Source organism: Morone saxatilis, unplaced genomic scaffold, assembly GCF_004916995.1.
Source record: "Morone saxatilis isolate NCDOM2014 unplaced genomic scaffold, NCSU_SB_2.0 Contig21, whole genome shotgun sequence".
Classification (NCBI taxonomy): domain Eukaryota; kingdom Metazoa; phylum Chordata; class Actinopteri; family Moronidae; genus Morone; species Morone saxatilis.
Window position 1 is genome coordinate 855454 of NW_023339774.1, and position 10649 is coordinate 866102.

The 10649-nt window shown below is 41.2% G+C and overlaps 2 protein-coding genes across 3 annotated transcripts in view; one reads left to right on the top strand and one right to left on the bottom strand.

The window, feature by feature from the left end:
* Positions 1-3616, top strand: part of psmb7 (proteasome 20S subunit beta 7) — a 5789-nt gene extending 2173 nt beyond the window's left edge. The window contains exons 4-9 of one of the 2 annotated variants that reach the window (XM_035668168.1): positions 340-480; positions 658-773; positions 1339-1397; positions 1514-1665; positions 3089-3115; positions 3401-3616. In XM_035668168.1, the coding sequence (XP_035524061.1) occupies positions 340-480; positions 658-773; positions 1339-1397; positions 1514-1665; positions 3089-3115; positions 3401-3512 (607 nt within the window). In that variant the 3' untranslated portion in view covers positions 3513-3616. The remainder of the gene's footprint in view (positions 1-339; positions 481-657; positions 774-1338; positions 1398-1513; positions 1666-3088; positions 3116-3400) is intronic. The other variant, XM_035668170.1, reaches the window with a different exon arrangement.
* A 916-nt stretch (positions 3617-4532) lies between these two features.
* The window catches only part of LOC118332807 (serine/threonine-protein kinase Nek6-like), a 23279-nt gene continuing 17162 nt past the window's right edge, over positions 4533-10649 (bottom strand). Inside the window, exon 8 of the mRNA XM_035668237.1 lies at positions 4533-8633. Coding sequence (XP_035524130.1) covers positions 8523-8633 — 111 coding nt within the window. The 3' untranslated portion in view covers positions 4533-8522. The remainder of the gene's footprint in view (positions 8634-10649) is intronic.

The following is a 10649-nucleotide window of genomic DNA, read 5'->3' on the forward strand; positions in this document are numbered from 1 at the left end:
GATCCTTTTTTACTTTGACCTTTCTCTTCATGTTTTCTATTTTGTGGCTTAACTCTGCATCTTTAATAACATGTAACGCAGATATTTTTTTACAGCAAAAATCTAGAGAGACATTATGTAGAAAGCACCAAATAGCAGCAAGGTTGGGTGAGGGCAGCGAATAGTGGACAGTGGGGGTCACAAGTCTCAGCCGGTACACCTAAAAGTGATGTAAACCTGGCCCACCTGACCAGTGACCCTGATTTATTTAACCCGCAATTTAGCCACATTTGCTCCTCCGTAGAGCTTCCTTCTTCTCAGCCGTCATGTGATTCTAGCTGTTTGACTGTTTTTGTGCAGCTGCTGTGGAGCGGGAACAGCTGCAGACACAGAGATGACCACTCAGATCATCTCGTCCAACCTGGAGCTGCACGCCCTCTCCACGGGCAGGCTGCCACGCGTGGCCACCGCCAACCGCATGCTCAAACAGATGCTCTTCAGGTACCTTCCTCAGACTACATCAGTGTTCATCATGATACAGAACCTTTTTGCCTGACACTCACTCACACTAATGCAAAAATGACTATTGTCATTCAATATGGAGAAATGGTCATATGAAATAAGAATAAAATGTGTTAGACTTGGTATGAAAAAGTGTGTGTGTGTGTTCGTGTTCAGGTATCAGGGCTACATCGGGGCTGCTCTGGTCCTGGGTGGAGTGGACTGTAACGGTCCTCACCTTTACAGCATCTACCCTCACGGCTCCACCGACAAGCTGCCCTACGTCACCATGGGTCAGTGTCGCACACAGCTCACTGCCATTTCTACACATTCCTCGCATTTCACCTCCAGCTCCACGTCTCGATGGACATCCCACTCTCAAACATATTTCTTACATTACTTTCTGTCTGATTTTTATTTTATTTTAGTTGCTTTCATTAGGACACATTATTGTTTACATTTTTGGAGATATGAGGGGGTTTTTGAGATGTCTGCCTCGAAGACATTTGAGACTAGTTTTCCAGTCATAGAAACACCTGGAAATGGATTAAAATGACAAAATATCTTGGAAATAATCTAAAAATGTGGAAAATTCTTATTGTATTTTAGGCCGTCACTCAGATCACCGGTGTAAACCTGGGTTAGAAGAAGGCTGTATGAAACTGTAGTCTGTGTCGCATGAACAATCAGTGGTCCGCAGTGTTTTCTTGTCACCTTTTATATCAGATCAGCTAACTCAGAGCTTCAACCGAGTACCATGCGGTGATAATGCAGCTTTAAAAAACAGCCGTTGTAGTTGCATTCTGGGTACTGTCAGCTCAGCGACCCACTTAAACAGCATTAATTCTCCCTCTAAAGGCTCCGGGTCCCTGGCTGCCATGGCTGTGTTTGAGGACCGCTACAAGCCCGACATGGAGGTGAGTACGTCACTCACATGTAACTCATAGCAACACAGTCCCAACAAGTGAGTGTGACTTCCTGTGCTAGCATGCTGCTTTTCATCTGAGCATCAACGCTGTTTGTTCCTCCGAAGGAGGCGGATGCCAAGCGGCTGGTGCGAGACGCCATCGCCGCGGGCATCTTTAATGACCTGGGCTCCGGCAGCAACATCGACCTGTGTGTCATCACCAAGGGCAAGGTGGACTACATCCGGCCCCATGATGAGGCCAACAAGAAGGGCGTCAGGTGAGAACGGCCCCGCTAATATATGTAGATAGATATGTAGATTAATTTCATCCACATGATCTTCCTTTGTAGTTAACATGTTAAAACAACCTCATCTCTCCTGTTGGGATAATGTGTACTTGCCTTAATGACTCATCTGGAGTTCTTCAAATCACTGATTTCAACACACCTCGGGTCTGTTCCAGAAAGCTGCTTTACTAAAAGCTATAGAGTTCTTCTCATTAATAACAAGTAAATCATGTTTAATTAGTTAAGTAGTTTAAAAATGCACACAAAGGGCAACCATTTACAGCATCCTCAAGTTAGAAACTGAGTACCGTTGGCTAATTACAACTAATAAACAAAAAAATATTATCAGTTTGAATTCAACTAAAAGCTCCCTGCACCAAACTCCCTTTAAGAAATATCACACAATTCCTAACGTGTCCGTAACCACACGTAACTCTAGAATCACGAGGTCAAGGCCATCACACGTCCACAGTGTGACTTTATCAGCTGTCTGATCACGTCTTCGAACAGTTCAGATAGTGAACTCACATCCTCAGAGGAGCAAGCGCTGTCAGCGAGTGGAAAATCAGGGCTAAAATCCAGGGCTGTATCCGACTCCGAATTTTGTCAGTCAAATCGGATTTGTTTGTTTAGTAAGAAGATTGGACTATTGGTTCCTTTTTGTCTGTTCAGCGCCGCACTAAACCCCTACACCAACATTTCCTGTGGCAGAAATACAGCTGCATAAATAGGTGTGTATTCTGTTTGAAACTCAACTGATGGTAGGAGAAACTGACATTTCCAAGCAGGTCTCAAAATGTACTGACTTGCAATGATCTTTTTGGCGAGTCCGTTCTTTCCAGAGCTGCCAGTTAAATTCTCACATCTCCATGCACACAGCCTAATAATAATCAATCAATAAACTTGTTGCTGTGGTTGATAAATACATGCACGGTGATGTTAACTGTACATGCAAGGCTTTAACTTTCTAGAATTCTCCTTGATTTGAGCTGTTTCTTATGTTCTGTAACCAAATGAATGTAGTCAGTGTGCCTCAAACTGCAGCTTAAATGACCATTTCAAAGCAAGTGCTGTTGTCTATCGTCCAGAAAAACATCCTGGAAAAGGATTTGATTAAAACGAGTGGGAACCTTGCTTAGAGTCAGTTTGGTAATAGTGCTTTGTGGAACAGCTCACATATTGAGTTAGTAATGTATGTAGGTCAGAAATGAACCAGCAACTCTTCAGCAAACAATCAAACTTGTTAAAATGCTTGTCCCTCCTAGCAAATATTTCCAAGCTGCCCATTGGGGAAAGTTTCTGTTACATTAGGAAAGATGAAAGAGTGCCTCATTCCAGAGCATGATCTATAATGATTGACTTCCCTGAAGAACTGGTAGATGACTGGTTGTCTTGTTGCTTGTTCTGCTTGAAGAGTAAATGAGGGTGAAGCCTTGCAGCTGTGAGTACAGATTGACGTTGTGTGCGCACCCGCCGACTCACACTCTTCTCAGTTTGCTACTAACCAACTTTAAAAAGAAATCTGCATGGGTTGCTCAGTGTGACTTCACACAACTAACATGCATGGCAGTGTGTAGGACAGCTGTCTACAGTGGCGTGCTGCAGTGCTGAACACGTGTGGAAGTGCATTAAACAAGCCCCAGCACAGACTTGTCTAATGTGCCTATTCAGCCCTCGCTTCCATTCAAACTCATTATCCCATGTGTCCCGTTCTCTCCCGATGTAGAACCGGCGACTACAAGTACAAAAGAGGAACCACCGGCGTGTTGACGAAGGCGGTGACCCCGCTGGCCCTGGAGGTTGTGGAGGAAACTGTACAGACCATGGATACCTCCTAAAACACTCGTACCGTGTGTTTCTCGATGTAACTCACTACCCCTCAGAATTCCTAACACAAATGGCATGTTTTTTCCATGATTTACAATAAAAGTGTTTGAGTTGATTCGTGTTTGATTCTTGACTTCATTCAAGTTACGAAAAAGATAGTAAGCCTTTTTCACACTGGCCAGGGACTACAGATGAAAACTAGGCTTTAGGCTGTTTCTGGCATTGTTTTTACCGTGTGTATTTATTCATTTGCACTGTCCATACTCTAAAGTAAATGTGATTTGATAAAGTTGGAGTTTCGAGGCCTCATATTGCACTTTTGTTCATTTGCGCAAACACTTCCATTCTGAAGTTATTTTTCACTGTCGCTGGATAAAATGCCTCATTTTTTTTTTTTGCAAATTGCTTTCATAGCATTAAAAAACCTGCAACAAAAGCAAATATTTCAAACACAGCTTGTGTTCAAATAAATATATTCTTTCAGCCACTGCACAAAAAAAGAATGTTTTCTCATTTCTTACGTATTTAAAATGTGTACATTGTTTTAATAGGTAAAAAACGAGAGCCTTAACTTTTCCTGAACGCCTATATGTTGTCATACAGTGAGCGCACATTGTAGAAGACTCAACTGTCTCTACTCTTTGGGTTTTTCCAGTAATGTTATTACAGGAACACCTGTATACAGAGCCATCAATACAATGTCTCACGCGTCCTCTAGGGGGTGCAGCATGTCCACAGGACAGATGCTGAAACTATATTCCACCTTAAATTTTAAGAGGCCTTTTACTGAGAGGAAATGGGGTCAACTTCAAAATAAAAGCCCTGTGGATAGCTGGTGTGGAGACTCCAGAGAGTGTCTCAGCTTCTCGTCACTGCGTCTCTTCCTTTTGTGCTGTTTGGGCCACATCAGAACAGCACAATGTGTATGTAGGAAATGTGTGTTGCTTTATCATTTGAATCTGTTATTGTAATAAGAGCTTAGGCACATCCAACGTTTTCACCTTTAATTTTAAATCAATGAGGAAGCGATCGACACGGAAAGCTGGATTTATTGTACTGAAGCACAGGAAAATACAGTTAAACATAATGACACAATTCAATAAGTACAGTAGTAGATGGAAGATATAAGTCATCTAAACACGATAAAAGCTCTAAACTTTCCCCTTCCTGTGTGTGTGTGATACCTTTATTTCATTAGCACAGAATACAAGTAACAAATGAGAATAATGTTGAGTTATTCTGCGTGGTAAGGCACTGTGCATTCTCCTCACAGAAGGACACGTTAAACAAATGACTTTCACAGCATCTCATTTCTCCAGTACGCACAGTTTCACAGTAACAGTGGTCTATATTCACACAGACATATCAACACTTTGACCCAGATCATGAACTGCGTTCTGCTATTTATACATCACATAAAACATCTTTGAACACCCACCACCATTATTCTAGTACAACTCTGTGTGTGTGTCTTAGACTAGTAATAACAGATTGAGTGAAGGACATTGCAGCACTCAATAGTTTCTTCGGTTCCCCAGGGACAATGAGAAAGTTCTAAATCAATTTAATTACAAGGTTGTCCTGTACTCAAACTCTTTCCTTCTTTATTCCACTATCAACACTGAAATGATATGCATCAACATAAGTATTTAGGCAACATGACATTCAAAATATACTGAGTTAACTAAAGAGCTAAAAGAATAAAGTCAGAGGTCGGCACAGTTTGCGAGTATTACCTCCTCACACTGAGACTAGGCAATAAGAAATATAAAAGTCCAGTCCTCAAAAGTCCATATGTCTGGAAGCCAACAGGGTCTGTGGTGGGCCCAGTATCTAAACCACTGGTGCTCAAACTGTGATAGGTGTACTCCAGGGACGTTTCCAGACTTTTTTGACTGGGGTAGCACAAGTGGGGCACTGACTTATGCAGGGGTGGCATCAAGTGTGTGTCTCAGTTTATAAAGTTCCAACACTGTTTATGGACCCCAGTATGCATATACTCAGATACTAACAAAACAAAAATAACACATTTATACCACATGCAAAAAACTGCATGGGATTAGCATAAAGTGGGCGTGTTTGCAAAGGGGAGACTTGTGGGTACCCATAGAACCCATTTTTATTCAGATATCTTGAGGTCAGAGGTCAAGATATCCCTTTGAAAAAGGCTATGCCAGTTTTTCCATCGCCAAAATTTAGCCTAACTTTGGAGCATTATCTAGCCTCCTTCCCGACATGCATGGTTGGTACTGGCATATGTGTTAGGGCATCTAGTTTCATATGAGCCAGTATCGTCACTCTAGCTTTAAAACAAAGCCTGCTATAGACAGACAATGCAGAGTGGAAAAAGTAAGGATAATGGGGTGGCAGTTGGGGTGGTCAATCAGATTTGGGTCCTGGGGGAACAAAATACTACAAACTACTACAATAAGGGCTGTGGCTCAGAGGCAGAGCAGGTAAATATCCTTGAGCAAGATACTGAACCCAAATTGCTCCCGATGCCATGTATCGGTGTGTGAATGTGTATGAATGAGTTAGTTTCTGTTCCATGGACTTTGCCATCACTGACTGAATGTGGTGAAAGGGTGAATGTGGGCACGTAGTGTAAAAGAGCTTTGAGTGGGCAGAAGACTAGAAAGGTGCTATACAAGTACAGGTCCATTTACCATTTACAACTATAAATAATGTTCTCGTTAGAAATATACCTGTCTCCTGCATGAACTGTCTAGCTGAACAGCAGTGGTACTTGGAGAGGTTAATATTTACTGAGGTGGTACCTGCTGTAAAATGTTTGACAAATACTGATCTAATCTTCACTGTTCTGTAATGTTGAGGGATTATTTAAAAAATGTATGGTCAGCCTTCAGTATGGGCCAAGCTCCAGAAGCACTGCATCCTACATTTCCCATAATGCAACTCAATAGAATCTTTGATCTTTGAACCATGATCAGTAGTAAAATCAGTGTAAACATAGTTCTTTTATCATAAACTCAGAAATGCTAGGGATGGGCTGAAAAAACCCACAAATAGGTTTGAATTTCCATTATCAGGATAATGGGTGTATCTGTGATGCAGCAGAATTTTTTTTACAAAATGTAAGCTAAAGTGTTTAGTGAATGGTAAATGGTAAATGGACTGTACTTGTATAGTGCCATTCTAGTCTTTCGACCACTAGTCTTCCAAGCGCTTTTTACACATTTTAGGAGTTTAAATGATTATCTTGAGATACTGGACCTGTTAAAAAAAGTTAAATATCACCACAGTCACTCTGGCTTCCACACAGAAGAAGTAAATACATATCAGTTGTATAGCTGATCTGCATCATAACCAACCCTTCCTATGTCCCGCCCCTTTTTGCTCTGTGATCCATTAACAATTGAGCAAGCCTCGGTCAAAACCCCAGTCAACTTCCTCCTTTCCTGTACTTAGATATGCTATGTACTAGGCTAATCTATGTTGAAAACACAACCACATTTTGAAGATGGTTCAAAGATAATAGTCACAACTAGCTAACTAGCTAGCTTACTTACATGAATCATTAGCTAGCTAGTTACTGATCTGATAGCTAGTGTTCGCAAAACACAGTTATCGAGCTAGCTAATGATTAATGTAGATTATCTAGCTAGTTAGCTAGCATTTACGTCAACATTAGTTAGCTTAAGTATAACTTATGTGTCTCAATTTGAATACTTCCATACTGAGACACACACAAGTGATAAAAAGTAGAAGCAGGGTCATTTTTAATTAATATCGTGAAGAAATCCAGTGAAAAATAAAGCAGTATTAGCGCTTATACTCTGTATAATATATATATATATATATATATATATCTGTTATATCTGTGACTGTATAGTCTGGTTGTAAATTGGTGTAACACGGTAAATGTTGCAATCGTCATTTCCAGTAAGTGCGCAATGGCGGTGCTCGATTTGAGACAACACCAAGCTCACATTACCGCACTACGCAAGTAACTACATAGTCTGCATTGTGTACTACATAGAGGTTTACTAACGGAAGTATTCGATTTGAGACACACCATATATGTACGTCCCTTTTATCTTTTAACCATCTTCAAAATGTGGTTGTCTTTTCAACATAGATAGCCTAGCACATAGCATATCTAAGTACAAGAAAGGAGGAAGTTGACCGAGGTTCCAAAAGGGGCAGGACTTAGAAGGTTAATTCGTCTCACTGCAAGCTAGCAGTTCTTTCAAAAACCATTCTTGGGGTCCTGGAAATCTGACTTAGTAACTGTATTTATGTATTTACTAATTGTCCATTTAAAGTAAACTGTATATAAAGATGGACGACATGACAGCTTCACAAAAGTGAAGGCAACACATCTCAATCGCCCACTATACTACAGTAAAGGTCATAAACCGCACCCCCTTCCATGTTAGCTGTTTTTAGACTTCTGCACACAGCCCAAATGACATCACTAGTGCAAGATGGCAGCAGCCATATCTGGGATATTTTGGCTTAATTTTTGTACAGTGAAAGTGGAAACATGATGTCCCTCTTTATATGTCGATGACCCCTAAATGACGTACTTAAAATTGATTTTGAAAAAATGTATATCATTACAATAATAGATGATAGATTCAGATTGCCCAGCTCTTTTGCACACAATTTACCTGTCACAAAGGGTATGAACTTGGAATGCAACCCCTGTGGAGTTAAAGAAAGCTTTGAGAAATCTGCGATCATGATGAGACACAGCTCTCCATCTGTAGCTAAAGAAAAGACCATAAATGCAGTCGCCCCTTCATTAACTCCACTTTCTACGAGTACTGCACCACTGATGCACCTCTTCACACCCTCTGCAACAGAAAACAAGTGGGCACTTGGATGTCGAAACATCACAGTCCCCCTGTGCAAGTCTACCTCCTGACGCGATGAGGGCGAGGCAAACACTTTTCTGCAAGACCAGGCAGAGCTTACTTCTAGTGGTTTGAGATCCTCAGACTAAGCAGAGAAAGCGGGCAGGGGAGGGGGGTGGGGCCTGGAGCAGAAATGGTTGCTCAGGTGCTAGAAGTCCACATGTGCATCTGTTTGGCAATCTGCAGCACGAAGACAATGTCTGGCCGCAGGTCTGGGTCCGGGCTGATACACATGCTAACCAGGTCCCGAAGCTGTGAAAATTGAGCTTAGTTAGAACCATATCTACATTTATTACAGTTATTTAACACATTTTTAAGAAGATATGGAGTTCTAATGCAAAGTAAGTTAGGGGGCTTATGAAGCAGAGGGAGACTCAGTAAGATCCAGGAAGAGATGGCTGGAGGAGAGAAAACTAAATTCTGCATATCAGTTAAATATGAATGGTGTGGTCACTGATAATGCTAATTTAATCTCTGCTGTAATGTACACTGATCAGCCATTACATTGTGACCACCTGGGCACCCTGGTGGTCATAATGTTCTGCAGCCCCATACCAACAAAGTGAATACTTGACGTGTTCACATTTGCAACATTTCCGTCTTTGCACAAATCAAATGTGTTTAAAAATACCATACTTTCATATGAAGCTTGTAACAATGTGCAAGAATATTTGATTTCCGATGTATTATCTATCAGAAGTAGAAATAGTGAAACATTTAGGTACATTAACATATAACACCCTGCAATCTGTTTTTGTGAAGCAACATGAACTTTTTTCCCCTCTGTTAAATCAAGTGACACATAATCAGCAAACACAGTATTTGATTGTATCACTCTATAATATAGGGGTGTAAGAATATATAGAAAAATATCGTATCGCAAAATATCTTCTTTTGTCTCCAAAACACTATAGATTTTTGTGTTTAAACAGCTGATAGCAGAATTATAAATGTAAGCTGAGGGCTGTGATGTTGGATGTTACAGGGACAGTGAGAAATACATTACAATCATTTTTTGTTAACTCAGATTTTATGCATATGGTGCTGTGTTCCTTATACTATGACAGTGTTCTTAAATTCGATTTTTTTTTTATTAAATCGCAATATATGGCCTTGCCTACAGTATCATGATACGTATCATATCGCCAGATTCTTGCCAATACACAGCCCCACTATAATACTGTATGAACAGAAAGACAGTATGAAGAATACTTAACAGTGCTTAACAGGAATATGACAATACAGAAAGTCTGTATATTTCAAGCATTTATTGAAATTCTTGCATCTAACTTTTGAATATGTTTTTATTTGTGGGGGAAACCGGAGCACCCAGGGTAAACCGATGTACACAGTCAGAACTACAAACTACACAGACAGAAGCCAGCTCACTTCTGTCTGTCAGGACTAAATATAGCCTGTGTGTTTTTGTCTTTGTTTGTTTTTGTTAGTCCTGTGTGTTGGTGTTTCAATTGTGGCGTTTCTCTTCCTGCTGCTGCTTGTGCTTTCGGCTGTGTTTTGGAGTGATGTATTTCTTGAAACGTCTCCACAGAAAAGGCTTCTTGGGTGTTTTCTGCACCTTCTCTGGAGTGCCGGACTCTTTGGTGATCTCATTCAGACAGAGGGCTGTTGCAATCAGCTCGCACATTCGTAGCTTCATCCGCTGTTTGAGCTTCTCCGTCTTTCCCTCCAGCTCCCGATTGACCTCCTCCTAAGCCTGCAGTTTGGAGGTCAGCTCGGACTCAAACTCGATCTCCTCCTCCAGCTCCCTCTCTGCTTCCTCAAGAAGCTCAGGAGTGACGTCTTCCTGTCCTCGGCGTCTTGGGGAGGAATCTCATCTTCTGACTGGCTCGTTGCGGCCAGTCTGAGCTTCTGGCTGGGTGGGGAGCTCCTTTTTCTTGCTGCTGAGAATTGCTAATAACTCATCGTGCTTCTTTGACAGAGCCTTGATTTCCAAGTCCACTATCTGGGCCCACAGTTCGGGACCACAGGGACACTGAGATTTTTGGGTTCCATTTCTGTTCTGGAATCAGTCTCTCGGTTGTTAAGTGTTTGAAGTGTGTACTTGTTAAAGTATATTTCCAATATTGTCTAGACTCAGATGAGATCCGTATTGTCTCAGATTGGATCTGTGCATTGTCTGACTGTGGCTGGTTAGATCATAAGCTCTATATACACACTTTCCACAGCGTTAATGCTTTCAAGCACTGGATTTGACCATGCACTTTAGGACACTTACCCATAGTCGTTATTTAGCTATTTATTCTACTT